This window comes from Staurois parvus, unplaced genomic scaffold (genome assembly GCF_062004578.1).
Source record: "Staurois parvus isolate SC_StPar_1 unplaced genomic scaffold, SC_StPar_1.0 ptg001158l, whole genome shotgun sequence".
Classification (NCBI taxonomy): domain Eukaryota; kingdom Metazoa; phylum Chordata; class Amphibia; order Anura; family Ranidae; genus Staurois; species Staurois parvus.
The window spans coordinates 1,639,355-1,659,209 of record NW_028318954.1 but is presented as its reverse complement, the minus strand read 5'-3'; the positions used below and the strand labels follow the sequence as shown (position 1 = coordinate 1,659,209).

At 37.4% G+C, this 19,855-nt stretch overlaps 1 protein-coding gene across 4 annotated transcripts in view; it reads right to left on the bottom strand.

The window, feature by feature from the left end:
• Nucleotides 1-382: 382 nt before the first annotated feature.
• The window catches only part of SH3TC2 (SH3 domain and tetratricopeptide repeats 2), a 144,825-nt gene continuing 125,352 nt past the window's right edge, over nucleotides 383-19,855 (bottom strand). For all 4 annotated transcript variants that reach the window (XM_089659467.1, XM_089659464.1, XM_089659465.1 and 1 more), the window contains 2 exons: nucleotides 10,392-10,588; nucleotides 383-8,691 (listed from right to left, as the gene is read on the bottom strand). In XM_089659467.1, the coding sequence (XP_089515593.1) occupies nucleotides 8,554-8,691; nucleotides 10,392-10,588 (335 nt within the window). In that variant the 3' untranslated portion in view covers nucleotides 383-8,553. The remainder of the gene's footprint in view (nucleotides 8,692-10,391; nucleotides 10,589-19,855) is intronic.

The following is a 19,855-nucleotide window of genomic DNA, read 5'->3' as shown; positions in this document are numbered from 1 at the left end:
GAATATAGCTGAAGTCTAAAAGAATGTCTGCGAGGCACTATTAGTTTTATTTAAAGGACAAGCTTTTCATTCTCCAAACCTGCTACATTATTACTGCCAGCTGTGCATGCTGTACATACAAATGACTGCATTGCCCGACTAAAAAAATTACATCAAGCTGGCAATACAGGGTATGGAGATCAAAGATTTGTTAGCAGTTTTTGCCTTTGTTGTTTAAAGAAAACCATTTCAGAGGAAATACACTGTAATAACTCCTCACAACACATACATAACTTAAACAGATGCCTTGATGGAAAGAGTGCATATACTCTCATATAGGAATTATAAAAAAAAAAAGACTCAAAATATTGTTATATAAATAATAAAACTAAAGATGACAAGCTTTGAAAAATATAAAAAAATATTTATTTATACATCATGAATTTACATTAGACACATTTTTCATACATGCTATTGAAATTGTTCCCATTCATAAAGAGATAATATACATTAGTGAACAGAAATATTAAACAGAAAATAATTATCTATGACCTGTTATTCTTGTTCCAGTATTGTTAGTGTGCAATATCCAAAAAAATAACCTGCCTCTTTGAAGCTATTATAATTTAACGAAGGTTGAGAGTAACAGCCAGAATTCTGTAGGCTGCCCCTCTCTATTTACATGTTCTCTGGATCTGATTTGGGTTTGTTTGCACAAAATACATAAAGCATAAACATGCCAGTTGATCATTGAGCACACACAGAATAAAAAGGTCTTAGAGACTTCATACAAAGTACACTTTTTTTTCCCCCTTTCCTGACCTAACAGATCCCAACCTCCACAGATGTATATTTACTGAGATCAAATGCCCATGGCCTCTTGTGTTTGATGACATCTAGCACCACAAGTCCTCTTTCCCCTGGCCACGAATGTGCAGTAGACCCCTATAGACTTCTATGAAGATTGTATCCCTGCTTCTCCTGGACAGGAGGCAGAGGTAGACAAACCTCATAGAAGCATATGGGTTCTGCTGTGTAGGTGTTACTAGGAGTGGACTTGCAGAGCCTGATGCAATCAAACACAAGAGGCCTAGGGTTTTGGATCTTAGTAAATATCTGTGGAGGGGAAGGTTGGGTTTTATTAGGTCAGAAGAGGAGGACAAAAAGAATACATGTGCTTTGGATTCTTTAAAGAGACACTGTCAACTTGCTCTTTCATGGCAAAGTGACAATGTCTCTGCAAAGACCCATCCCCTGAATCAATTATACTCAACTTACTGGCTCTCCCACCACTCCTTCCTCCTCTACAGCCAACAATACTCGGCACCTGCAGGGTTTGGAGTAACATGTAAGCTCCACTCCTATGACACCGCTTTGGTTTACAGTGTGAAAAAATCAGCGCTAAGCCAAAGCACACAACAAAAAACAAAATACACAAAAATCTGCTGCAAGATCTATGAGGCACCTACAAATATGAGTGCAATATTTTATATTATGTGATAAAGTACAGTTTTTATGGTTTCACACAATGAGTTTCCCTCTCTGTTCTTTCTCATGAGTTTGGTACATCTGGATTTGGGAAACAGAAGATAAAGACATAATATCTGAATGCGCTTTTTGACCGTTTGTTACAAAACATAGGTCCATCTGTTTTGGTGAGTTCAGGCTGGCCAAAGGAGTGTGCACAATTGGGGATGAGGTATCTAAATCACAGCCGTGGAGTTAAATACATTTACGGATTTAAAGAAGAGCACTTTTTTTGGACTGTTGTTTTGTCTTTCACTTATGGACTGATGAAAGGGCACTGATTTATTATATTGGATTATTTTTCATATATGACTTTCGTATTTGTGTTTTGCACTTAAAAATGTATATATAAATACTTTCTTGTAGATCTTACTTGTTAAGTAAAAGTATATACTTACTGTTTATGGTGTATTCTAGATTGTTTTCGTTTAGCAGGCAATCGCTAGGCCCAAGCACTGTCATATGACTGAGAAACATCACCACTTCCCATGACTGTTGACACTGGTCATTTATGTACTAGCTGTGGTGTAGGAAGGAGCGGTGGGGAAGAACTGAAAATGGGAGTATAACTGTGTCAACTCTGGGGGGGGGGGCACATGATCAAAGCCAAGCCTCTCCTCATCGTCCACAGCAGTGACTGACAGCGGCTTCCAAGCTTTAGCTTTGATTCTGTGTCTCTCAGTCTGCCCCTCTGGGAGTGACTGTATGTAATATTGTAGTTACAAACAGTAGTGCACCTGAAGTTGAGACTCCATAGGTCCCGGTCGGCACAGGAGGGTGCCCACATACCCAAAATCAATCAGCATTACCAGGGCACAGTCAGAGGAGCATGTACAAAGGAGAAACACTGGATTTAATATCACTTTTTTTTTCACCCGAATTTAGCATTTTGCTGCTGAAAGCCTTACTATTTCATAACTCTCAATTGAATCCCTATCTCCTGTTATTTTATCACCAAATCAAATAGCTCCTCTTCTACTCTCTCTTACTAACTGAAACTAATAGCTATCATTACCAAGATGTTAGTGGTATTTCAAGAAGCAGTAGACCATGCCATATTATTTGTCAATTGCCTTTTACAGTCAAAGTCCATTAAAATCAATAAAATGATATGTGAGCATTACATTTAGCTGATCAGTAAGGTAATGGCTTTAGTGATTTAAACCCCTTTTCAACAGAAAACAAAGGACAATAATGTGCATTATAGAAAATATTGTATGCGTCATACTTCTTTGAGTCTAATGAGCATTTACAGTAAATGTTTACTCAGCCAAGTAACAACAATTAGTGTAAATCAAGGAGTCAGTGTAACTAATAACTTTGTCAGCAACTTTGTCAGCTTAGCATAATAAAGGCATGGTGTGGTAAGCCTGTCAACCAATTGTGCTACCCTAGGCTTTAGTCTATGAGGCTTTGCCACAATTGTAGACTGCTACCATCAAGTCAGTGTCCAGACTTCTTGGTAGCACAGGTTTGCGAATTGGTAACATGATAAATGTAATTTTAAAAATATGGAAAATGTGTGGAAATGTACATGTACAATGGCAAAAAGAAATAGCATTTTATATGTAGTGTGCAGAACAAATATTAGGTAGTAATACAAAGCAGAAAATAACAGTGGAACAAATCAGCCATTCATGGAACAAAATGTACTAACGGCTTTTTCCCATTGCTTTTCCTAAACTTCTATTTTATTTTCTGATGCAAAAATGCAGCGCTACACATATTACTGCTGCAGAGCACAGTTAGATATCAAACACATTTAGGACTTGTGTTGATAGGCTTTTGTTTGCCTCCAAACTAGTTCTCTCTCCACACAAGACAACCATAGTGCAAAAGTAGCTTGGAAGGAGGTCAAATACAACACTCAATGAACTGGGTGATTTCGGAGGCCTAATTCTCTACATCAAAGCTCACTTTAGCCAATTATATATCATTTTATTCAACATTAACCAGAAAAACCTAGTTTGAGTAATGACTTTGCCTTACTGGATGGTGCCAACAAATTCATACTCCTTTATCCATTTTGTACCCTGAGTTACTGTATAATAGGCAGATACAACCCCCCCCCCCCCCCAGTGGCAACTTTGAGGAGTGTTCAGTTCACAGGTGTTAAAAATGAGTTTCCATTGTTCCAGTGCTTCATGGTACACAAACTTTCACCATGCACTCTCAACAAAAGCCAGGAAGTTGGTTTCCACTAGCTTCCATTAAGTGGTCATGCACATTGCTCATAGGGTCCTGTTCTAAGTGCTAAGGGGTGAACTTTCTTCACTTCATATCTATGTATATCTAGTAGGGAAGCAGGCCAGATATACGTAAGCTTTATTCTCTAGCAAACAACTACTTTTCAAATATACACAAGTTCTAAAATAGAAATTCTGCATTATCTAGCTTTCATGAAAAATGCAATATAGAAATCAGACACCCATGGTGCCAGAAATGACATCTGAAATCTTGATCAAATCATATATGTTATAAAATTTTTTACATGTGCATTCTTAAATAAGAATGAACCAAAATTAGGTTCCCATAGCAGCATGGTGCAACTTTCCTATCAGCACCTTTAGGCAAACATCTCACCTATATTATTCAGATTGGGGTTGATTTACTAAAGGCAAATAGACTGTGCACTGCAAGAGCACTGAAACTGCAGTTGTTCTAGATATGAGGGGAACATGCAAAGAAAATAAAAGAACAGCATTTTGCTTACACAAGATTGGATGAAAGAAATCAGCAGAGTTTCGCCTCATTTCAGAGCTTCCCCTCGGATATAAAGCAACTGCACGCGCAGTGCACTTGAAGTGCATTTGCAGGTGCTCTTACAGTGCACAGTATATTTACCTTTAGACCTTTAGTAAATCAATCCCATTGCCTTTACTCCTTTTTTATTCCTGTCTTTTTTAATATACAATACATGTATGCATAGTTTACAAATGGCTAAAACTGCACCAAACGTAACTGGTGTGTATATGGTGTATTCTGAGTGGATGCACAAATCTGGAGAGCAACTGTAGGCAATCCAGGAAAAAACAGAGGTTAGTATCGAGTGGCTTACAAAAACTCATGCAGTGTGATTTCAGTGCATTTTCCTGCTGTTCTGATTTTCTTGGCAATTGCAAATCATTTAAATCTTGCATTTGCATTTTTTTAAGCACGTATCCTGTGTGACCCACAGCAGATGCCACTGTCTTTAGTAACCAACAAGTTTCCATCATTCTTATTCCTAGTGCATGCTAGAAACTGAAAACTACCATTGGTTGCTCTGGCATCCTTGCCTTTAGGATTGATAAATTGGCACTGAAGGGCTTCAGTGTAAATAAGTGCCAAACTAAAATTGTAAACTGCCAGAGTTCTGTTTCACTCAAGTCCATAAAATAACATTGATAACCATCAATCGTTGCGAAACAAAACAGTATTTTCCTTGGAACTTGCAGGCTTATTTAATAAAAAAGGGCAATATGAAATTAATTGTAACAATACATATATTATGCAATATGGATGTTCATTTGCACCGATATAGTGCTAAAACACCACAAATATATGAGCGGAGTCATAGAGAAGCTTTATATACTGTTTCTTAAATCTCCAACAAAATGTGCTCCCTGCACATGTGTTACTTCAGAACTCAAGCAATTCCTGTGTGATATGGATAAGCTGCTCCTCATTCATTTAAATGTGTTAATATGGGCAACACCAGGATACTTTCCTAGCTAGTACTTTAAATGGCAGGTCATAAACCATCATCATACTGGTGGCCTAGCAACCAGTGATTCATCCACAACTTAATTCAGCTGCTGGCCGGGAGATTCCATGGCTGAAAGTTAAATGTCAAAAAAAGAGGCAACAGCAGATAATAAGGCCAATATTTAGTCCAATAGGGGCTATGGAGTCCATTCGTTGTCTTTCCTGGTCAATAAAAAGGGAGGCATACCAGATGGGAACTAGCCCCAAAGTCTTACATTAGGCTCTACCCACCCCACAACAAAACTTCTTGTCCAATGCACCTTCTCGTTGTGGTGGGCTCAGTGACAGGGGAGGGAGGTTAGCAACACTGGACCTTCAGTTTTGTTAGGCTCAGAATTTGTGGGTTGCACTGAGCATGGAGTGTCCAGAATAAACACTCTAGCCTCAGTGCTGGCCACCTTCTTCAACAAATTCATGTACCTGTTCCTTTTGTTTTGTGACAAAATTCTAAAGTGTTTTCACAACGTACATTATGAATTTCACTGTATGAGCCTTATGTATCAAAATTGCTCTAATAAGAATAGAATCCTTAATTTTTTTTCAGCTCTGGATTGCAGAAATGACAGTTGAAAACTGACTAAAGACATTCTTGTTAGCACATTTTTCCTACATTTTGGAGCTTCCCTATGCCAAGAAATACCACCATTTGTCTTGACACTTATGGCCTTATAATAAAATGCTATGACTATATGCATTAGCTCCTCTTAATAGGATTACAAATTATTTAATTAACTTAGCTTGATGCATTTTTCACATAATTAGCAAACTTTGTGCTACATTATTACAGAAGCCTGTATATTTAAATAATTTAGCTCCATTGTTCTCCTAAACTTGTGGCTGGGAACATTTTTATAATTAATAAAAGATGTGAAAAATGTTTGGTGAGACAGCAGAAAAATTTTAACATTCTTGATTTTTGTTATCTGAAATTTTGAGCAAGAACATTAAAGCAATTAATTCTGAACAATGAATAAAAACAGTATTTCCATTCATTTTCAGTTAATAGATTGGATCTCGGTTTTGGGATTTTACTTGTCTTATGAGTGGTCTTCACTACGTGCATTCATCACAATTGTAAATAATAATCAGTCATACTTTTCACAAAAATAATTTAATTCTAGACAATGCAATAACAGATTTCTTCATGAAATCATGGATATTCTTATGATTTAAAATATGTAAAATAATGGTAATAATGAATTAAATAATACACTTAAAAACAAAACGTGTATTTATTTTAAAAGCTGCTTTAAGACTCTAGTAGAAAGTGGATTTATATCAAGTAGAACTTAAATGCATTAATGCAAATCTTCAGTCTGGATTGTGGAAAGTGCATATTTTAGTTGATGTTGCTATCGGCTCTAATGGTCTTGTGTTCTTTATGAATAGGTACTGTATGTTCAGGTCTATTTATAAAGCGCAGCTACTGAAACATTATTAGTGAAAGGGTAAACACAAATGGAAACCTCTTATGCCATAACATGAAATTCTCTTGACTGCTGTTGACTACATGTGCCAGAGCTTGACTGTGTCCCAACTTCACTGATGTATGTCTAAATAGGCAATAATAGCTGAAATGCCATGGAGGAAACTCAAAAATTATACATGTGGCCACAATGAGTGTTTTATGGAACCCTAGAATTCTTCCAGAGGTTGCTAGGGCTTCCTCAAGAAATGAGCTGGTATCTGCCTCTCAGATAAGTTTCCACTGGCATCCAGTGGTGTATTTAGGTTTTTTGCTGCCCTAGGCGCCCCCCACTGAAAATGCCACCCAAAGCAAACGCCTTGTTTGCCCCACAGGAAATATGCCCCTGCTGGCATCATGGATCTTTTTAGCTATCTGTAAGAGGGTAATTCTTCCCAATGATTACAAATATAAGGAGCATTCTTCCCAGCGAACATCACACTAGTGTATCATGAATTGTAGACAGCATAACTTTTACCAGGGGTTCCCTGAGACTGGAAAGTTATTTCAAGGGTTCCTCCATTTTGAAAGGTTGAGAAACGCTTGTTTATGACTATGGTTTAGAGCTAAAATGCTCCTCTGAACTTGCCTTCAGCTTTCACATTCCCTCATCATTTACTTCAGTCTTAACCACAATCACACCCTCCCTTTACTCTGCATCTCTCTGATTACAGAGCTGAGAAATCTTCTTTGAAGGGAAGAAGTTAGTAAAGAGAAATGTCTGGTCAAAAGATCAATCACTTGTTCAACAAGTTTGTCCTTTTCTAAATAAAAGGAACACTGATCATAGATTGGTCTACTTGACATTAAGTCCTTCCTATCTCATCTGTCACTCGTTAAATTTCCTCCTTAGCCTATTGCTAAAATATGTTTCTTATTGTAAATAAACAATTACAATAAGAAACATACACCGCTACAATTTATATATTCTTATTTGAAAATAATGACATCAAGATTCAGGAATAATTGAGTCGTTTATATAGTAAGTGCCAGGACTTTCATAAAACATTCCTCTTACAAGAATTGGATATTTTATTTTTGTAATGTTCTGACATCATTATTCTGATTATTACATGAATACCTTCCATCAGCTCCATAGTTCTTGGGACAGCCCAACCTATCACCAAGTGGGTGTAGCATTCAAATTAGGTGGCATTAGATGCATAACCTAGCAAACAGGATGGATCTAGGGTGGATCCAAATCTGTACCAGAAAAAGATGGCAAGAGTGGTTGATGTTTCTGAACAGAAACATCATATAGTTAATATATAACAATGCTTAGTTGTGAGTGCTGGTGATATCTCAAAAAGATCATGGTTTTTCAGTTTAAAAATAGATAACAATGTGCATCATAAAAGTGCTAAGAAATTGTTTTGTTAATGAAACATAGCTTGGAGATTTATGATTCTCTGTGTTTTGCCATAGCACTGTCTTTCTGGCAAATATGCCTGATGATTCATATATGGGATATTAGAGTCGTAAGCTGAAAAATAAACATTGGCTTTAAAATGCTTTCCAAATCTCTCTAGCACTGCGTGGGATAATGAGATTATCCCTTTTATACCTGAGATGCTAACAGTGTGCAAGAGCTCTGTGCAATGACTCAAGGGCATGTATCAGCCCATATACATAAACAGGGCTACACTTTAGGAGACATAACTCTTGTTCTTTTCTCTATGGTATTACTTAGTAACCATTTGTATGCATGTGGCATGGTTGGTCCATCTGTTACAAGAAATAGGAGTGATATGGGATTTCTCTTTTTAAAGTAGACAAGGGTATGCATAACACAGTTTCATTTTCATTATTGACTCCTGCCAAGTTGTAGACTTTATTTAATGCTCTCCATCACACAGGAACTTCCCATATACATCTGAAATTTTCTCCATGAGCAGCAGCTGAAACTCCTCATTTCCGACTTCAATAGCAGCGGCAAGAGCCAGGCAGAGGTAGGTAGCTGCATCGTCAGCATCCTGTTAATGGAAAAAGCAGACAGTTTATTTAAATGTAGAAATAAATTACAACACAGGGACAGAGCAGTAAGCAAAAATCAATTTTAAGATTACTTAATAGAGCAACGCAGGGAGCAACAAGAATATAGGAAGCACTTTAGCCCATATTAACCAGTTAATTTCTTTTTTTTCGCTAGTTTAAAGAAGTCAGAGCAATGAAAGGTGCTTGTTAATTGGTTATTCTGGGTTTCTGCACTTTACTCTTTTCTTTATTAAATAAGCATGAAGTAATGTAGTTTGTTCTGCTTTCAATGTAATATTTATCTATTAGTTTTTTCCAAGTCTTTCATTTTTTTGTTAAAAGAGAACTTTTGAATTGCCCAAAAAAATATACTCACCTAGGTGGATGCAGCATCAGTCCGATGTTTCATCTGCCCCTTGCTACTTCTAAGACTGCTCAAGACTGGCCGCTTCTAAGACTGATCACTTTAAATGGTGTGTTTGGGAAAAGCTGTCCCAAACAAACTATTTCCAAAAATAACAAGTGTGACTGCTGGACAGGCTGTATAAAAGCTGTATGTAGCCTCAGCTTCATGCTGTACATGCCTTATGTTCCGGCTGTGGTACACGAACATCCTGTTCCACATATGGAAAAAATAGGTAGCTTTGTATGATCTGAATGAGCAAAAGCTTTCTCTGATTGGTAGGGTTGGAGATTGTGACTTCACTCATTGCCTCCTCACCTCAGCCAATAAGAGAAAGCTTTGTATTAATTCAGAGAACACAAAGTTGCCTATGAATGGCTGAGTGCTGCTCAACCCGACTCAATTTTGTCCTGTTGCTAAAATGGGATGTTCGCATCCAACAGCAATGGTGCTGTATACAGTATGTGGTTGAGGCTACATACAGTTTATACAGTGCACCTGTTAATGTAGGAAATAATTAGTTTGGGATGGTTGGCCCATACAAACTTTTTAAAATGATAGTAAAGCAGTGTTGTCACCCTAGGACAGAAAGTTAGAACTACGGAACACCATTACATAGAGACAAGGTGTTCTTTAGTTCTCAGAAGATAGCTGAGAATGCTAAATATTTGAAATATTAATTTAATGCACAGGAAGTTGCAAGGGTACTGAATGTTTCACAGGATCAAAAAGGTATTCTCTTGCAGAATTTGCTCATAAAAGAAAACCAATGGAGCTACGGATCCCGCAATTATTGTCAGGATTCCTGCAGAACCTGGACTGTCTCTGTAGTGTCAGCAAACAGTGGGCTTTCTGGATGACAACACTGTCTCTGTTGCTGAAACCCTCCCACTGTGATCTGCAGTGTTTAGGGGTGAAGCATGTAAGAGATACATGAAGGAGGATTTGGATCAGTCAAGGAAGGTAAAGGAAGTCTTTTGTATTCTTTATGAGGCTCGTGTAAGACATAGAAAATAGATTTGGTACTTGTTTAAGCTGTCAAACAGGAGCCTTTAGATGTATTTTAATATTTGTTACAGTAAAAACATACAAAGGAAAATGCTTGTGTCATTATCTTTTAATTAAATACACTCTATCTGTGCAGTATCTCAAAATAATTCAAAATTATACCTCTGTAACTCTGATGACACTAAAGTGATTATAAACTGTGAAAATGTAAAATCAAACAAAATCCCTCTGGTAATCAACAAAGTGCTTATGGAATTCTCTATATGTTATCTCTAAGACAAGTGTCACCTTTCTCCTATTAAGTGCGATGTCCCCCAAACGCCAATAGACCTTCACATAATAGGCAGCCTCCACTGCATGTTGAATTGATGAAGAACACACTGACAGCGCCTTGAGGTAACAGTACTCTGCAATCTCATAAATCTGCAAAGTGTAGTATACTCCTGCCAATCGATGAAATGCAACCAACTCTTGTAATGGATCCTCTGGAGAAACAGAGATAAAAAGGATTTAATGCGACAAATTAACATATATGCCTTAAATTCCATATCGCTGCATAAAACAGAAAACTAAAAGAGAAGAGGGCTGACACTAGGTAGACTTGATCTGGAGGAATGTAAAATGGCAGAGTCATATAGAGGCGGTGTTGGATTTATTAGCATTTAACATCTGACCAAGTATGCAGCTTGGGAGTTCTGACTTCCTTACTGCCCAACCTGTGGTATGGTTGTTCTCAGAAAGGAGAGTGGAATCCAGAACCCTCATTTTAAAAAAGGGGACACAAGAGACAGTCTGTAAACCAGCAATTCCATCAGCAATATAGCAATGGCAGCTTACTCTCTCTCAGTACAGGTTTGCCTAAAGAAAAAGAAAGAAAAAAACATTCGGCAGGATAGAAATAAGAAAGCTTCCAACTTGGTGTTAGCTCCAGATACATGATCAAGCCACCATACACTTTCACTTTACAGCTGGGAGCCGGCTGAGGAAAACAACCACATGCTGCAGCCATAGGTCTGTGCTGAACCTTTCGATCTCTGGACATACTATACAGTTGTACTGAAAAGTTTGCATACCCTGGCAGAAATTGTGAAATTTTAACATTGATATTGAAAATATGACTGATCATGCCAAAAAATGTTCTTTTATTGAAGGATGATGATCATATGAAGCAATTTATTATCAAATAGTTGTTTGGCTCCTTTTTAAATCATAATGATAACAGAGATCACCCAAATGGCCTAGATCAAAAGTTTACATACCCTGGAATGTTGGCATTTGTCTCACCTTGTGTGTCTGTACCAAGGCCAAATTAGAGGTTAATGTCCCACATCTGTGGCTTTTTAAAATGCAATTCGTGTCAGTGTTTTTATAAATAGTCAATGAGTTTGTTACCTCCTTACATGGAAGCACTGACTAGGCTAGATACTGAGCCATGGGGATCAGAAAAGAACTGTCAAAAGTCCTGCGTAATAAGGTAATGGAACTTTATAAAGATGAAAAAGGACATAAAAAGATGTCCAAAGCCTTGAATATGCCAATCAGTACTGTTAAATCACCTATTAACCTCCCTGGCGGTATTCCCGAGTGTAGCTCGGGGTAACATTTCAGTACCAAAAGCGGTAACCCCGAGCTACACTCGGGCTTACCCTGCGGCACTGCTCCGGCATGTGTTCTTCACTTACCTTACCCTGCGCTCCCACGATGTGTCCCCTGCAGCGTCCCCGGCCATCTCCTCCGGCCGATGCCGGCATCCGGCTTCTGTGTCCTGTCCCTGTGACGTCGGGACGTACGGGCGCCGCCGCCGCCGGCGGCGGGAAATTTTAGAATTTTCAAAAATGTCATTTTTTTTTTTTTACATTTTACATAGTAAAACATTGCTGTCTCAACCAATTTCACATACATATTGTCCCTAGTGCTTTGTCCTGCGCCCTGCCTGCATTTTGTCTGTTCTTTCTGCCTGGAAACTGAGAAATGTCCATGGCATCCAAAAAGTGTCCCTTTAGGTCAAAAGCGGTTTAGATCAGCTAGAGAACAGCGATAGTAAATCAGAACCACTTGCAGAATTGAGTGATAATGATTCGTGGGGGAAATTCGTCATCAGACACTGAAAACGATTTTGCGACTGAGCTCAGCGATGTGCGAACTTGGCGCTATATTTCACATTTCAGTGTTTTTGGTTTGATTATATTATTGAATTAAATTTTTTATTATATTTATATTATTTTTATGATTATTTATTAAATTATAATTTATGATTTTGTGTTTCAAATTTTATCATACCCGGGATGTTTACTAGACTCTTGTTCGGACAGATTTCAGTGAGTTTTTCCTAAAAATTACAGCCTACAATAAAAAAAATACATATTTCCATGCAAAAAAATGGTACCGCTTTCAGCACCAAAAATCTGAAATAATCATACCGCCAGGGAGGTTAAGAAGTGGAAAGTTCGGGGATCTCTTGATACCAAGCCAAAGTCAGGTATACCAAGAAAGATTGCAGCCTTAACTGAAAGAAGAATTGTCTGGGATTCAAAGAAGAACCCACAGGCAACCTCAAAATAAAAACAGTCTGCTCTGGAAAAAGATGGTGTGGTTGTTTTTAAGGAGTACAATACAGTGATACTTGAGCTGTTTGGTCGAGGTTCCAGGAATAAGCTTTTACTGCCTTAATGCCACAGAAAAGCCCAGTTACAATATGCCTGACAACACCTTGACATGCCTAACCAGGCCTTTTTGTGTCATTGATGCAGTAAAGGCTTCTTTCTGGCACTTCCACCATGCAGCTCATTTTTGTTCAAGTGTCATCATATTTTGCTCCTTCAAAACAACCACACTGTCTTTTTCCAGAGCAGCCTGTATTTTTCTTGTGGTTACCTATGGGTTTCCCTTTGTATCCAAAACAATTCTTCTGTCAGTTATAGCTGCAATCTTTCTTGGTCTACCTGACCTTGGCTTGGTATCAAGAGATCCCTGAACTTTCCACTTCTTAATAGGTGATTTAACAGTACTGATTGGCATAGTCAAGGCTTTGGACATCTTTATATGTCCTTTTCCATCTTTATAAAGTTCCATTACCTTGTTACGCAGTTCTTTTCTGATCACCATCGCTCAGTATCTGGCTCAGTATCTAGCCCAGTCAGTGCTTCTATGTAAGAGCTAACAAACTGATTGATTATTTATACACTGACACTAATTGCAATTTAAAAAGCCACAGATGTGGGACATTAACCTCTAATTGGCATTTGTGTCACCTTGTGTGTCTGTACCAAGGCCAAACATTCCAGGATATGTAAACTTTTGATCATGGCTATTTGGGTGATTTCTGTTATCATTATGATTTAAAAAGGAGCCAAACAACTATTTGATAATAAATGGCTTCATATGATCATCATCCTTCAATAAAAGAGCATTTTTTGGCATGATCAGTCATATTTTCAATATCAATGCCAATATTTCACAATTCTGCCAGGGTATGTAAACGTTTGAGCACAACTGTATATGTTGGTAATGATCATTGATAGCTCTTTTGGTAATAACTCCCACTGTTGTCTTTATTTTGTTCCTATTATAGAGGGCTTAAAGAGTAACTCCACTTTTCTTAAGAATAAGCATTCCCCTTTGGGTGATCCATATACAGTGTAAGGATGTTAACAAACTTTGTTACAGATTTCAATCTGTTTCTGCTCTGAAAAGCTGTATGTTCCACCAAGTCTTTTGGATACTGATTTTGAATGGGAGTGACTATTTAACCATTTCAATACCGTGCAATTTTACACCTTCCTGCCCAGGCCAGTTTTCAGGTTTCAGCGCTCTCACACTTTGAATGACAATTGCGCGGTCATACAACATTGTACCCAAACTAAAATTTTATCATTTTCTTCACACAACTAGAGCTTTCTTTTGGTGGTATTTAATCACCGCTGGGGTTTTTATTTTTTGCTAAATTAACAAAAAAAGACCAAAAATTTTGAAAAAAAACACATATTTCTTTGTTTCTGTTATAAAAGTTTACAAATAAATAATTGTTCTTCATAAATTTAGACCGAGATGTATTCTGCTACATGTCTTTGGTGAAAATAACCCAAATTAGGATGTATTTTTTAGTTTGTAGGAAAGTTATAGAGTTTACAAACTATGGTATAGATCTGAATATTGATCAATCCTGAAGTACTGACAGCCAATCTAATATCTTGAGGTCCAAGAATGTCAGAACAGTACAGATATCCCCCAAATGCCCCCGTTTTGCAGAGTAGACAGTCCGACGTACTTCATAAGAGGCATGGCAAGTTTTTTGAAGTTGTATTTTTTTGTCATAATTTTTTGGAAAAAGAAAAAATTAAAAAAATTATTTTCACTATTTTTTTTTTTACATACTGTCACCAGTGCAGTACAGCATCATCATATAACTGGCATGGCGGTGAACAGCGACACTGACTGGTGACAGTATGAAAAAAAAATATAAATTTTTTTTTTATTTTTTTATTATATTTATTTTTTTATTACATTTTTTTTATTTTTTTTAAGATTTTTTTTCATATTTTACTATGACCAAAATAGTACAATGTTACCATAGTAACACTGTACTACTTTGGGGAAGTGATCAGTATTTTTTTTTTTTTTACACAATTTGCTTATAGCAAAGAATTACTTTGCTATAAGCAAGCATTTACCTGAATGAAATCGATTCATTCAGCTTTTTTTTTTTTTTTGTGCTTAGCTGTGATTTGGTCACAGCTAATCACATGACATGTGCATGTGATTAGCTGTGACCATTCACAGCTAGGCACTAGTATAAAATGGATGGCATCATGAATGAAGCCATCCATTGTATACAACTGTCATGTGACCTGCTGTGATTGGTCACAGCAGGTCACATGGTACCAGCAACGGGAGTCGGTACTCGGATCTGTCATCGGCCGTGTCCGAGGTGCACGGGCGGTGACAGATTGCACTGCTGCGTCGCTCTGCAACCACGCAAACCGCGCATGTGCGGGAGCACGCCAAATGGCGTGCACCCGGAAAGCTGCAGCGCTTTTCAAGCCGCCAAACGGCCATTGGCCGGGCGGCTAACGGTTAAGTTTATTCTGCTGGTACACTTGGAGTGCTCTGAAGAGAAAAGCAACAGTTTCTGCATCCCATAAAATGTAATTAACTCTTAGAGAGTATCTAACTAAAAGTGATATCTAAAATCTGAATTGTACCCTAGTCTAGCATTCTTCAAGCAAGCAGGAATTTTGGGAGACATTCTGTGCACCAACAGAACACCTCCAGGAGCCATATTGCATCATTTTTTAAAAAATTACAGCAGATGCAGTTTGAAAAGGAATGATAATTTTTAATCATATTGACTTACAGTATGGCTTGAGTAGCAATTGTATATGCTAAAATATATTTTTTCTCATGAAAGAGGAGTTACCATTTAATTTATGTTGATAGATATGACTGCTTTTTTTCTGTGCAGCAAAGCTTCGCCTAAAAAAGTGGGCTTTTGTTTCAGGAGTTATTTTGGGAGTCTTCATTTTTTTATTGTGGGTATACTGATTTTTATTGTATTTTCATAGGACTTTTTCAGGTTAAACTGATTTTTTTAAATGTTGGTTTTGTTTCAGATGTGCTTTTTTGGGTTACATTCCTTTCTTTTTTTCTTTTGTGTGTTCTTTTTTTAGCTTGGGGTGTTCAAGACACAGCATTCACATGTGCATTCACAGTATGCCACTTTATTTTATGAAAGAAAAATAAAACTAATTGGGAAAACAGTGATCCTGTAAACCACCTCACCTATAAACACTCACACCCCCCTCCATCCCGATAGATACACTAAAAGGTAGGCATACCGAGGTTGATTTACTAAAGACAATTGAACTGTGCACTCTGCAAGTACAGTTGCTCCAGAGCTTAGTAAATAAGCAGAAGCTCTGATGACTTCCCTCATCCAATCATGTGCAAGCAAAAATGCTGCTTTTTTATTTTCCTTGCATGTGATTGGGTATTCTTTGCAAAGTGAAGCTTTACCTCATTTACTACGCTCTGGAGCAACTGCCCTTGCAGAATGCAATTGTACTTTGCAATGTGCACAGGCTATTTGTCTTTAGTAAATCAACCCCACAGTATACCAGTTTGGCCAGCAACAGGACAAATTTAATCAGGGATAATAGGCCTTAATTACATTGCTTTATCTTCTGCAGTATCCCAATTCTTGTAGTAAAACCCCTACCTATCCTCTTTGTCAGTGGTAAATTTGGAAATAAAACTTTAATGAAAAGTGTACTGCTGGTGAGCAATGTTACACTGCTGTGCCATCTGGGATGTCTTTACTCCTAGTAAGAGTTTGATAGAGACTCACTGAACCCCTCGTGATATAGATAAATACTGTAAAAAATACACACATACCTTCCAGTCACACAATGTTTAAAAATGACAGTACAAGGGCCTCTTCCCCACCTACAATGCCCAAGAAGGAGGTGGAGGTAATATGGGGGGGGGGGGGGGGGTTGACGACTTATAGTTGAATCTTGAAACCACCTTCAATCTTGAAAAAGGGGACCCATTTATTTGCCTTTTCACAGGGGCATACGTACAGGAGTACTTTTCCCTAGGGGTACAAATTCCCTAGGAGTTTAGTGTAAATAACCACACACACCTTGGACATTTGAGACCAATACATGACAAAAAAAAAGTAATAAAAAAATGTCAATAATGTCTACTAAGTAATCAAGTGTCAGTTGCAATGCTCAGTGGTGTAATCTACCTTTTTAAACCCCCCTCGATCAAGGCAACCAAATGCCCATATTTTTCTTTGTCATATTAAAAAGGGATGTTGGTGCATGACCACACAGTTCCAGGATCATGGGCTATTGTTACAAACTCCCATCAATGTGTACCCGCTGCAATTGCATCATTAACCATTAGACGCCCGGCCAATGGCCGTTTGGCGGCCGGCAAAATCCTTCAGCGTTCCGCGTGGACGCAATATGGCGTCCTCCCAGGCATGCACAGTTTGCGTGCCTGAAGAGCCGCGCAGCGGCGTGATCTGTCACCGGCCGCGTACCTCGGACATGGCTGATGACTGATCTGAGTACCGGCCCCGTTGCCGGTACCATGTGACCTGCTGTGACCAATCACAGCAGGTCACATGACAGTTGTATACAATGGATGGCTTCAATCATGCCCTCCATTGTATACTAGTGTGCCTAGCTGTGAATGGTCACAGCGATCACATGCACAAGCTGTGTCATGTGATTAGCCGTGGACAAATCACAGCTAAGCAAAAAAAAAAAAAAGAGCCCTGAATGAATCGATGTCATTCAGGTAAATGCTTGCTTATAGCAAAGTAATTCTTTGCAATAAGCAAATTGTGTAAAAAAAAAAAAAAATACTGATCACTTCCCCAAAGTAGTACAATCTTACTATGGTAACATTGTACTACTTTGGTCAAAGTGAAATATGAAAAAAAAATCTTAAAAAAAAGAAAAAAAATGTAATAAAAAATTAAAAATAAAAAAAAAATTAATTTTTTTTTTCATACTGTCACCAGTCAGTATCCCTGATCACTGCCATGCCAGTTGTATGATGATGCTGTACTGCACTGGTGACAGTATGTAAAAAAAAAATTGTGAAAATAATTTTTTTCATTTTTTCATTTTCCGAAAAATTATGACAAAAAAAATACAACTTCAAAAAACTCGCCATGCCTCCTATGAAGTACGTCGGACTGTCTACTTTGCAAAAAGGGGTCATTTGGGGGATATCTGTACTGTTCTGACATTCTTGGACCTCAAGAAATTAGATTGGCCATCAGTAGTTCAGGATTGATCAATTTTCAGATCTATACCATAGTTTGTGAACTCTATAATTTTCCTACAAACTAAAAAATACATCCTAATTTGGGTTATTTTCACCAAAGACATGTAGCAGAATACATCTTGGCCTAAATTTATGAAGAACAATTATTTATTTGCACACTTTTATAACAGAAACTAAGAAAAACGTGTTTTTTTTAAAACAATTTCGGTCTTTTTTTTGTTAATTTAGCAAAAAATAAAAACCCCAGTGGTGATTAAATACCACCAAAAGAAAGCTCTAGTTGTGTGAAGAAAATGATAAAATATTAGTTTGGGTACAATGTTGTATGACCGTGCAATTGTCATTCAAAGTGTGAGAGCGCTGAGACCTGAAAAATGGCCTTGGAGGGAAGGGGGTAAAAGTGCCCTGTATGGAAATGGTTAACTGACAAATCCCCAGTGCTGTGGTAAAGGAAACACAGCGTCAGGAATCCTTGGTGATATCATTGATCAAATATGTTCATGACCAAACATTGTTTACTTTCAGACTTAAGATCTGCTTTCTACAAACCCGTATTGTTAGAAATACTGCTTCTGCCATTGATAACCTGAATACTGGTTGTCTGGCTGCCTTTGGCTTCAGTACTTTGGGCCAATGACCTGGAACTAGCATGCAGATTAGAAAGCGAGAATAAGTTCAGAACTCCTGATCTACATATGTGTTTTAGCCCAGGGACTCAGAAAGTATTAAAGCCACTTAAATTTACTGTTGGAAAGGATGGCACTGAAATCCTGCAGGTTTTCTCAGAGCACCTTTCCTTTTAGGAGCCTAAATACAGTGCTTTACTCCATTTATTTCCTATAAACGCGTCATTTCTAGTAACAAAAAAATGAATGTTAGTATGAAAATGACAAGTGTATGTTCTGGTATATCCTGCTTACATTTAGTGTACATTTTACTGTGGGAAAGATAAAAATAAAATGGCACAGGTTCAGTAATGTAGGGGTTATAAGGTTAAATCAGAGAGAAATCATAAGAAATTGTTTCATGTTGCACAAATTTGGTGCTCAGCAGTAGGACAAAGATGAGAAACGTATTACTGATAAAACAGCATATAAAAAACATATGTTTAGTCTCTGCAGGATACAACATTCTTTACATAAAATGACCACTAGAACATAAACTTTTTCTTTATAATTGAATTACTGAATGTCTTAACCTTTCTTTTATTTATAAATGTAAGTATGATGAAGAGATATTGCGAGCTCCTTATGGAGAATGCAAAAGCCAATAATAACAGATGATAACAGAGATAGATTCAACAGCCATGTCCCAGTACAGAACTGGGATAAAATTGTGCAAAATTTAAGACACTCAAACAACTGTTAAAATATTAGTCCTCAATCGATGAGTTGGGAACCACATACGGCTCTTGGGAACCTACTCTTAAAGTGTCTGCTAACAGTCTTTCAGCAACAGTTTATTATCAACATGCACAACACCTTTTGCATTTACTGCCTTCCCATAGCATTGACCTAAACAAATGTAAACTGCACAATTTGGTATAATTAAAATATATTGTGTGTGGTATTTACTTACTAAATGCCAGAATCACGGTACAAAGTGTGATGGAATTCAATTCAGTATCAGAAAATTGAAATAATCACTCTATATCATTGCTTAGGGAGATGCCACCATGCTGCAGGATCTCTTTGGCCCATGTTTCAGACATTTATTGCTTTTAAGCATTGGCTGCTTCTTTTCCTTTTCCTCTCATGTTATTAATGTCTTTATGAAATGCTAAAAGTATTTATTTTTCCCATTTAGACATTTTTGTTACTGTGTTCACAAATAAAGAAGGCAAAATGTATCAAATAGAGCTTTTAGCTGCCAAGTAAAAATATTAAATATCACAATGGTGATATCAAACTGAAATAAATTCTCCTGTGCATTTTCAAATATTGTATATA